General features: G+C 46.3%; 1 protein-coding gene across 2 annotated transcripts in view; it reads right to left on the bottom strand.

Moving 5' to 3' along the window:
• Nucleotides 1-3,292: 3,292 nt before the first annotated feature.
• Nucleotides 3,293-11,194, bottom strand: part of LOC119461609 (thiopurine S-methyltransferase-like) — a 32,316-nt gene continuing 24,414 nt past the window's right edge. For both annotated transcript variants that reach the window (XM_049655177.1, XM_049655178.1), the window contains 4 exons: nucleotides 10,354-10,428; nucleotides 8,597-8,688; nucleotides 6,240-6,284; nucleotides 3,293-3,557 (listed from right to left, as the gene is read on the bottom strand). In XM_049655177.1, coding sequence (XP_049511134.1) covers nucleotides 3,439-3,557; nucleotides 6,240-6,284; nucleotides 8,597-8,688; nucleotides 10,354-10,428 — 331 coding nt within the window. In that variant the 3' untranslated portion in view covers nucleotides 3,293-3,438. The remainder of the gene's footprint in view (nucleotides 3,558-6,239; nucleotides 6,285-8,596; nucleotides 8,689-10,353; nucleotides 10,429-11,194) is intronic.

The following is an 11,194-nucleotide window of genomic DNA, read 5'->3' as shown; positions in this document are numbered from 1 at the left end:
GGCCACAGCTCTCGAGAACCTGAGACCAATCTCTCTCACTTCGTGCGTAAGTAAGCTGTTTGACCATATGGTCCACGACCGGCTCACATCGCACCTCGAAGACAATGGGCACTATCCAGACAACATGTTCGGCTTCCGCCAGCTTCTTTCTACGCAAGACGTCTTTCTTTTCCTGAAGGATGACCTCATTGACCACCTTATGAAGAATAATAAGTTCTGCGTCTTTGCCATCGACGTGAACGGCGCATTTGACAATGTAAGCCACAAAGCAATACTACAAAACCTCGAGGATACCGTTCTAAGACCTACGGCTATGTCCGTAACTTCCTCACCAGGCCAGACGGCCATGGTAGGGATATCCAACTTACGCAGTAAACAATTCAAACTGCCGAACAGGGGAACGCCGCAAGGCGCCGTCGTGTCGCCCCTCCTATTCAACGTGGTACTCCTCAACCCGGCTTCTCGAAAACATCCCAGGCCTGCGTCACGCTTTCTACGCGGACAACATTACGCTCTTGACGCGAGGCACGAGCACCGGAGACCAAGAACGTTGCCTTCAAGAAGCGGATGATGTTATCGAGCATTACCTTAATAGTTGAGGCCTCCAATGCGCACCTGAGAAATCGGAGCTACTCGTACTCAAGGCACGCACGAGGGGAAGACCTCCCACCTGCGAAGCTCCAGACCCATGCGTCACGCTCAACGGGATCCAAATACCGAAGGTCCCCTCGCTTCGAATACTCGGCTTGCACCTGCACCGAGACTTTTCAGGAGTCGTCACGCTCCCACGGCTCCAACGCACAATCTCCCAACTCACAGACCTCGTAAGGAGGGTAGCCTATGCACGCAGTGGCTGACCTCAAGGAGCAAGACACCCTGAGAATCGTTCAAGCTCTACTGACCAGCAGAATAACTTGCGCAACCCCGTACCTGGCTCTCAAGAATTGTGAAGTCGACAAGCTCAATGTCATCATCCGCAAAGCTACGAAGCTCGCCATGGGTCCTACCACCCGTGGCATCGGGTCTACCACCCGACTTCTCAAAATGGGTGCTCATAACACCTGGCAAGAGCTGGTGGAAGCCCAGAAGGACCAACCAACTAGAGAGGCTGAAGCTCACGCCGACGGGCAGATCGGTCCTTGTGCGCCTCGGCTACGAAGAAGGCTACATCTCCGACGCGGACCGCAAGGTCAAGATATCGCCATGCATAAGACAATCCCGTGAGCATCGGCAAACTACCGTGCAACATGCATCCTGAGCATCGTCGGGGACGACGGCTCGCTCGAGTCGACGCCATCCGAAGAGGGCACAAGCACGATCCAGATGCTCGCTACGTAGATGCGTCGAAATACGCGGGCAAAACCGCTTACGCCCTGAGTGTGGTTGACTCGAGAGGCAAAGAACTGGCATCCGCCAATAGGGTGCGGAACTCGGAGACCGCGGAAGTAGCGGCGATCGCCCTCGCCACCAGCACGAGCACGAACGCGGTCGCAGTCTTCACGGACTCCCAATCCGCAGTACGCAAACACACGACAGGCCGAATATCGGTGGAAGTAGTCAAAACCCTGAAGAAAAGAAGCACTCCGCACCCTTACACATGCGTCACGTGGGTACCAGGACACGAGGGACTCGACGGAAACCAAGCGGCGCACGCCGCGGCCCGTGATCACGTCAACCGGGACTCTCTCGCCGCCTCGCGAGACCCCCGACAGCCTGGTGATGCAGCGGAAGCGGAGACAATACCCCCCTAGTATAACGCTATCCTCCAACACTACCGACTGGGACGCAGGGTGTACCCGCCACCTCACCCAAACTGACCAAAGTGGAAAGCGCCGCATTCCGGAGACTGCAGAGCAACACGTACACCCATGGGATCCTCACGCATCGCATCCACCCGACACTACACACGTACAACTGCCCAATCTGCGTCGTGCCAGACACTCTGGCTCATTTACTACTCGAGTACCCGTGGCGCCCCGAAGACCCCATTACCAGGCCTGCAACGACCGAAGACGTCAACCTCCTCGCTGAGACGTGGGAAGCCAAGATCTCCACCCCGGCCCTGGACGGCCAACGACGTCTTGTCGCCAGAGCCCGGGATGCTATCGCGGCAAGAGGATTCCTGGAATGAGGCACCCTCTCACCTAGAGCGATCCACAGCTCAAACGCTCGGAAACACTGTCTCGAAAATTAAATTTCATTTCATCATCGTCATCATCATCGTTGCACCATAGGCATGGAGGCTGAAATCGAGTACTACAGCCAAGCTGCTCATGTTCGATCACTGCAATATATTAACCCAATGCCGGGTTTCACGACTTTGCTAGCGATTGCCTTTTCCCACATGCCGTGGTCTCTCTACTTATGCTCGAAAGCAACCGTGTCACGAAAACCTACTTACAGAACAACACGAGATACAAACTCCTCCGATATTTAATCTACGACACTCAATTGCGGCGACAACCGAACGGACCCATACGCCGCACGATACGCATCTTCTAAGGTGAAGCCATCCTCGGACGTCGCGCTACCCACAACGTTGCGCGGCAAAAATATTCCAATGTTTTCACGTGAATATACACAGAATGTTGCAGCCGATAAGAGTCGCGACCTTTTAAAGCAGCACGTTAGTAATGGCGTACGTACGAAGCGCGGAAAGGCACGCTAGCGCAATGCTCACGTACGGCCGCGCGCTGAGGAAAGAGCTTTCTACGAAAGACGTCACGCACGAAAGCACGACAGTCCCTATCCGGACGGCTACAAGAAACCAATTTCCCGCCAACGTAGTTGAAGCAGCCGTCAAGCTACTTCGATGGACTTGCCCGGGTTTCCTCCCGAAAGCTAACAGTGACCTTGTCTGTATGAACAAGGTTTAGATTCCTGAGCATTTTTTTGTGGCTCAAAAGCGAAGCGACTGACAAAGTATGTGTCAACTTGGTTTGCGCACTGCGCTGCACACTAACCATAGATTGTTATGTTAAGGGTCCGGCGGGGCAGAACAGTCGCACCGGAAGCAGCCCTGTGGCCACCGGAACGCAGAGCATGAACAGGTAATAAAACCTTTTCGTTCTTCTATCTGCACAATGTTTGTTGCCTTGTTGTGGCAGGATATCATCTGCCGGGACTATCATTCGTTAGTCGCAACATATCGTACCAAGCTGCTATCATAATTAGATGGTATCGCTCCCCGAGCGCTGACATCTCGTTTGATGCCGAAAGTCACGGAGCGCTTATGTTACTTACCGCTATGTTCACCCAAAATTTCTCGTTTGGCAAAACGCAGTCGGTTCATAATTCCTAAGGAATAATATTTATTTTAAGCCCAACTCTGCCACAACTCACTGTACATCGGATGTGGCCTATAGTCTTGAAAATATGCTAATGCATGAACGCCACAGTTACGGCGAAACAGGTGGTATACCCAAACATTCAAAGCTTTCATGACTTTATCGGGGTCATGTGCCACAGACAGAACGTAAATGGTCCGCCGCCCCGAGTGTACAATGCCGTCTCTTCAACGTGGCTATCCACCAGTGCAATGTTTGCAGCCGTATCTCCTGCGAAAAGCACGGAACAGTATTAGTTTTCTTGAAGTGCATTAAGAAGTGCCTGTAAATTCTTGACATTTGGGCACCTAGGCACTACACTCCTGTTTCGTTTATTTATTTATGGGTACAACATGTAAGTGTAGGTTGGCTTGTTCATGTGATATTAGACCATGAAGCATAGCGACAGAAACCGAGGGTCATGTGAAACTTGGGAAAGCATGAGTAGGCAAGCTCTAAATAAATGTAGACCGCGCCACCCTTTATCTTTCATGTCTGCAAGCCACTTTGCATTTGGAAATAATCACGTTACAAAATAGTTTATTCGAGATTACCTATTCATATAAAAAGTAAAACTTAAGAAAGCACGAACTAAGGTGTCAGAATACTAAACCTAAAATGGAGAACCTCGGTGCAAATATTGAAACAATTCCATCGCAATAGTACGATAGATCTTTATCAGTGAAATTGTCTCGAATTTCCATAAAGATTCGCCGTATTTGTTATCCTGCCCCTTAACTTGCGTAACTTGCGGTTACACCATGACAGCGGCAACACCGAACAAGGATACATGGCACTGCACTAACATATGACTATACAAGAAAATGCGTTAACTTAAACTAAGTGAGAGACACATGAGTGCATATGACCAAAAACTTATGCATATATACTGTCGAAGAAGCAGTATGAGGGAAAAAAGGAGGAATGAGGGCAGTGGTGCAAACCCTGCCCCCTCCGAGATTTTCGCGGAGTGTTGTAAAAAATCGGCTCCATGGACCTAATATAGCATTGCCAAGTGATGTGTTGTACAATGAAAAATGTGGCACTACGCTTAGAAATCAACGTAAGCTTTCCAAGAATAAAATAGTGTTGCATAAATCTATCGTTCGGGGAAACTACGGTGACTAGGGAATGTATGTTTTTATTGTTACACTAGCATTATTACTCTTATAAGCGCACGCATCAGCCTCAGGATATGGTGCATAAAGCTGCCGAATTGATAAAAATGCTCTCATGAACACCTCCGATGGATATTAGTTGCAGTGTTCACAGAGCGAATCCAACAGTGCTATTCAAAGACCGCTTACTCTGTCCTCCAACTTCCTAAATTTCTCACAAATACAAATATACGATAAATTCCTACACGCCTACTCGCACAATGCCGATTTGTCAGATTTCATAGGATGCCACGACTATGCAGTGCCACCAGACTGCGCCATTGAAAAGCTGGTGACGCGATTTGGTGGCGGATAGAACACGGCTGTGCCAATGCTTCGAGGTCTGGCTTTGAGACCAACGGTTCCGCCACGCCTTAGCGAGGTGGGGCGATGAAAAAGCTAGATACGATGATGGGCGTGATCACGGCCAGCATCATTGTCGTAAGTGCAGTGGCACAGCTTTAAACGCAACAGGTGATGTCCTAAACGTGGCAACTGGGGCGCATTTCCGTCTCCCGCAATTGCTTCCTGCACTTGCAGTATACAAAAGCATGGCCTTCGATATTGGCTTTCGCTACTCCGAGGGAGCCGTGGCCGAGGGCGCGATTTTTACGCCGCCTATTAGAACTACTTGTAGGAGAAACAGGCCTGGATAATGCGGTACCGGCAGAATTTTATTGTAGACTAGTTTGTATATGGAAGGAATGTTCTAAAAAAATTTTTAGGAGATTCAGTACGGGATGGCCTCTAATACAAGTCATATTCAACATATTTTATGAAACGTAATACACTGGCGTACACGGGCTCTTCTAAAACAGGTTTCCCGAGTTATTTTACCACGGTAATGTAGTGAAAAATTACAAATGATACTGCATGTGAAGGCAGCCTATGCTAATAGCCTACGGCTGAAGTGAAATTAAGTACAGGTGCCTCGATCCGCGTAAGCGTCATGGCACCTACGGTAATCCGGCATTCCATAGTTCGAGCATATCTGACAATAAAACTTCAACAACAGTCCCTCACTGCGTGAAAACTTTGTGCAACATCTCGCGTGGTCGGGAAGTAAACTAATAGTAGGAAGTACCAAGTCCTTGGTTATAAAACGAAAACATTGATTGTTTTATTGCGACAGCGTGCCTTTTCGCATAACATAGAAATCATACTGCATGTGAATGCAGCCTATGCAAATAGCCTATAGCTGAAATGAACACAAGGGCCAGATATTACCAAAACTAGAGGCGCTTCTTGCGGTTAAAATTGCTACAAGCCATGGGACTGTGTTAAGATTGCCCAACGCCATGGGCCTGTGTTATTCAAGTTTGAGTAACCAAGATTAACAATTGTGTTTGATAATTTACGCGCGTAAGTTTTCAAATGCTGAAAGGATAATGGCTGTACACATGGTAGACGTACAGGTAGCTCAGCATTTATTAACCGAAAGCCGTCTGGCAGCTTCGTTTGACCATTGCTCAGATTACGGAGCACGACATCATACAAGCACTGCCTGTACGTGTAGACACTCCCTTGTTCTAATGACCATGCTGGCTAAATATTTATTTTGCGAATGTTCTTTATGTATTTGAGAGGTAGCCTAGCATTATCAAAATCATAATCTTAAAACGCGTACTATAAATTTAGACAGAATAGCCAAGTCAACGATATTACGCCTTCGTATTCAAAAAATCCAGAATAAATACAAAGTATATGTCCAAACGTACACTGAGGCACGGTGACTGATTTAGGCAAAAGTCATTACCGAAATGTTCCCGGAGGGCAGACTCTCCGGCGCTGCGGGGCCCGACTAGGAAAGAAAGATATGACGCATTACAATGGGCTTGTCAGGTATACAGTTAATACAAACTGGACTCACACGGTAACAAAACAATTCACACGGCTTGTGCTGAAATGGTTCCAAGTTAGTTGTCACAAAAATAGGTGAACTTCTGTGGTGATTTCAACACGCAGTGATTGAGCTGCAGACATCGGCATTGCTCTATTCCGTAGAACACTAGCGTTGCCAAAAAATTGTCAGCACATTAGTGGTGATTTAAATACATGAAAAGAAACCATTATGGTCCACTTCGTAAATGCACCAGTCGAGCTAGAGCAATGTTTAGCAATACCGAAAAGTTTTAAAAACGACCAACAGCTGGTTGTCATCTGGTTTCTACGACTCATCATTGTGTCATTAATGGAGAGGTTTAGCTTGTCAGGTAATCGGGTAAACGCGGGCGGACCAGGCGTTGGGGCGTTTTGCCGGAACCGTACACATGAGCGGCCTGAATGGTGCTGCCACCTGGTGGCGCAGAAATCAAACAGACAAAAAACAGCCAATATTGCAGTAACCATGTGTATTCTACTTCTCTGCTGGTGTAAATTTTCGGCGGCAACGCGATTACGCCACTGTCGAACATTTACACCAACAGCGAAGTAGAATGCACTTGGTTACTGCAATATTAGCAGTTTTTTGTCCGTTTTATTTCTGCGCCACCAGGTGGTAGCACCATAGATTCCGTTCACGTTTACGGTTCCGGAAAAACGTCCCAATGCCCGGTCCGTTCGCGTTTACCCGATTACCGGACAAGCTAAACCTCTCTATTTTCTAAACTGAATGGACATCTTGCTTAGCGTACAACCAATAAGGCACTTTTCGTGCTGTATGCAGTGAAAATTCATGCCGGCCACATTTTTTTCTTTCATAATATATTTTTAGGTTGCCTATACCATCGAACCGAAAGGTGTTTTTGTGACAAGGCAAGCTCAAGTTGTCTTGGCCTCGGCTTACTGAGCCAAATTATGAAAACTGTCAACCACAAATGGACGCATAAGAGCTTAAATTAAGCGGATATAAATAAATAAAATTGCGGTCCTGCAGGCCATCATGTGATACAAATATTTGGCTTTGCGGCACAGATAACTATTATTTGTATCGTTCTAGTAAACTACAGTTATATATCAAGAATATGTACACTCTCGATAATGGTAATTTAAACGCCGGCACAATGAACGCGCCATGCCGCCAAAAGTTATTGTCTGTTCATCAATCACAAAAGGCTGCATTCCTCACGTACTTTATAATTATTTATTCATTATTCTGTTTGTGGAGGCGTCGCAAAGGTATAGATCGTTCTTTCCGCACGTCTTTTGGCTCCCTCTGCCGGCGGACATGGAAGGCGAATGTCAAACGGATTTGAGTATCTCACGCCGCGGAGTAAGTCGAGGTCATGTGACTACGAATAGCACGAACGCGCGGCACCACGCGTATGGTCGGCACGGTCGGATGCCACCTTGGAACTGCTCTAGGCTGTTTCGTGAGGTCGCACCAGCAGCTGGGCATAAGCCCGGCAGGTAAGAGGGGCGCGCTACGCAAGAGGGAAGGTTTCACGTGCGTACGTGAGATGCGATGGGGCTGCCACCGCTCGGCGCATGGGCATTTCGATCCCACCTAATACTCGTGTAGTACATAGAGCTTCTACGTAATCAAAAATAAAATTGTCGGCTATTCGTTTTCATCATAAAATCTGGTTACAAGCTTCGACTAAAGCCACTCCATCAGCTCACGCTTTTACGGCGGTAGTACTATGAAGCGGCTTTAGGTTAAGCGACAACATAGACAACAGATGGGATCGGCGACAACAATTGGTAACGTTCTCATACACGTGGGAGCGCCTTGCGACGTGCGATAACTTTAACAGTCGTTAGCAGGTAAAATGTTTGTCACCGGCAAAATGACAAACACTGTACGCGTCTCAATTACCTCTCGTTAAACAGCATCGTCCCGATGCTGCGAGCAGAACATGAAAGCAAGAAAGAGCACGTAATGAATAAAACTGAACGAGGAAGTAAGAATTAGTTTTCACAGCACATTACCACGCGCAGAACGTGTTACTACATGGTCGACTTCAGGTCATGCAAGGTGCCGCTGTGATTGCGTCGCACCGTTGGGCGCGATCTCGTAATGCAGTGATTCAAGACGCCGTAGGCACTTGTGCGGTCTGAATTAGCATCGCAAAGGTTTTTCACGGAGTCCCTGTCGGCGTATTGGCGTCCGAACCGAAACACAGTCACCACTGTACATAAAAACACTGTACATAAAAAAACTGGCCGGCTCACCTGTTTCGACAACACTGTGCGTATCATAAACAACTGTCCACATGCCGTACGAGAAGTCTGGGGCCAGTAGGCTTTTGATCACTGCAGCATATCTGTAACGAAACGAAAGTAGGGCAGTTATAAACTTAAGCCTTCGTTCTGCGCAACATAACGTAATCGACCTATAAGGAGAGGCGCTGATATCGCTATCTTAACCAAAGACAAAATATTCGCCGGTGATGTGCCATATACGTACTATAACATAATGATCCATCTAGAGCGCCAGATCAAAGCTAGCCGTTCGAAAACTGTGTCTTGAATGATAATGAGTGTTACAAAAGGGTCACACTCAGGCCTGCATAACAATTTCGGCGAAGTAAAACATGGAGTTTTCTCCTTGACCATTTACAAGTGCGAATTCGAACAATCTTGTTCTTACTCTGTGAATTCGCTCGAACGATAGCACCTTTGATAAACCTACAGCGGTTGAGATGAATTATGAAAGAGGAACTCAGAGCTATGCATGCCGTGCCATCACCTTTGCAAGTGAGGTTACCTCGGAGCCTTTTCCACCCCCTCCTGCTCACGAGTACTCTCTGTGCACATAAACATGCGTTTTAAAAAGGCTATGTCCTCCTTAGCTTTCCATAATTAAGTCGAAGCAACCTATGCACTCAGAAAATGGTCTTCAGGATGTTTCAGGAAATGAGGCTTTTGATATTCCTTAATAATGCTAGGAAGCCATAAATGCACAATTCTTTGGACAATGTTTTAACCACAAACGCATATGATTTAAATAGCTATAAGTAGTATATATAGAAAAATAATATTAAAATTACACTAATTAACTTTTTCCTGAAAAACATTCAGGCGATTGATCTTAACTGATGGCTTCAACCACTTTTAACTAGTACCAGACATGAAAAAGCTGGCACTGGTTACTTCTGCAACGAAATGAATTCTTTGTTAGTTTCATATATTAAACCCGAAATTGAACTGCTGAGCACTGCAACTTCCCCGACCTCAGAAGACGTCGATGGATGACGTGACAGGCGACTTCTTACTGTCAGGCGGGCATGAACCGAATAAGCTCATGGCTTGATAAAGCGCTCGCTTCATATATGCTCGCCCGACGGTGAGTGATTCATAGGCACGTCACCCATGGATGTTTTCTAATGGTTTGAAAGTCGCGCTGCTCAAATATCAATTTTGATTTTATTGATGAAACCAGTGGATGAGAAGGCTGAAGAAATTAGCAGCATTGGCTTTTTGCATGTCTGAAACGTATACGTATGAACTGCCTGGGTAACGGGCTTCACCTCTTGAAATATGATTCAATCGCGTGACTCTTCTTCTCTAAAAGTCCATTATTGTAATTTTGAAACAATATCGCTTTATGAAAAATAATTGAGCCATAACACCGCTTCTCACGTTCCCCAATAAAATATTGATTTTATTTAACAGTTTCACACGTGTATATAAAGACACCCATTGCATCCATGGCTTGTAGGTGAGTTTCTTTTTGGCACACCATCAGAAAAACATTCCCGCCCTGAGCACTCGATTGAAACTGATAACCGCAACGCGATAAAGTTTATGCACTTTTCAATAAGTTATATTTTTTATGTTGTGTTCAAAACACTCAGCTCGTGTATTAGTGACGTATTCTCGTAAATGCACAGCTTCTGCAGTTGTTGCTAAACACTGCTATTTTTTCCGCTCAAAGCCATCAATCTATGCATGCAGGTGCATTATGAAAATATTTAGTTCTTCTTTACCTGGCGCGATCCTCGACTCTCATGGCTGTAAATCCAGACCTATCCCAAACAATGTCCATAGTTCCAGCGCACTCCCTGCAGCGAAAAATGAAATGCGAGACGCTGAACAAAAACAAATCTTTCACAACCTGCCTTCGTAAACAAAAGCGGGGCAGTCGCCTCGCTCGCTTGGTTTATTCGATTCGCGTGGCCATTATTATACGTCTATTTAATTCGTAATTTATTTCACTACAGGTCTTCTTCCCTGAAAGCGTTTATTTTTTATGATATTTGTAGGTCCTCCTGAGGAGGCTAAAGATGGCATTTTGATTGCAGATATCGCCATTGCCCATTTTCCCTACAGTCATGTCTTTGTGCTTCGTATTGCGGCATGAATAAGGGGACCTTCAGCAGGTTGTTCGTTCTTAAATACATTATTTCTAAAAATCAAAGCCCCTTTCTTAAAGGAAGATGGTTGAACGTGAAGCTTTCGCCCATGCAAGCTGAATCAAAGTCAAAGTCAAAATCCAACGAACACGCAACAAACCCAAGAAATGCTGAGCGACCCGATGCGATGCATATGTGATTTGATTGCTTGTTTAGGATTGTATTTTTTGAACGTTGAAGTTGAACGAAGACGCATTTCGTTTAGTTGCATAGCCTTTATTTTAGATCATGTAACCGTTGATTACACGCACACACTCAAACTTTCACGAACTGCATGTCGTTGCCGATACAAGGGAAGGCCTTTCCATTAAGCTTGCTGCGAACAAACCTTCCACAACACTGATGCCGAAACTTAGAGCCTCAAATGCAGATTGTGATTCGGGAAACTCAGAGGCATGGAGCAGCCTAGATGGCG

Source organism: Dermacentor silvarum, chromosome 8 (genome assembly GCF_013339745.2).
Source record: "Dermacentor silvarum isolate Dsil-2018 chromosome 8, BIME_Dsil_1.4, whole genome shotgun sequence".
Classification (NCBI taxonomy): Eukaryota; Metazoa; Arthropoda; class Arachnida; order Ixodida; family Ixodidae; genus Dermacentor; species Dermacentor silvarum.
This window is presented reverse-complemented; position numbering and strand designations above follow the sequence as displayed.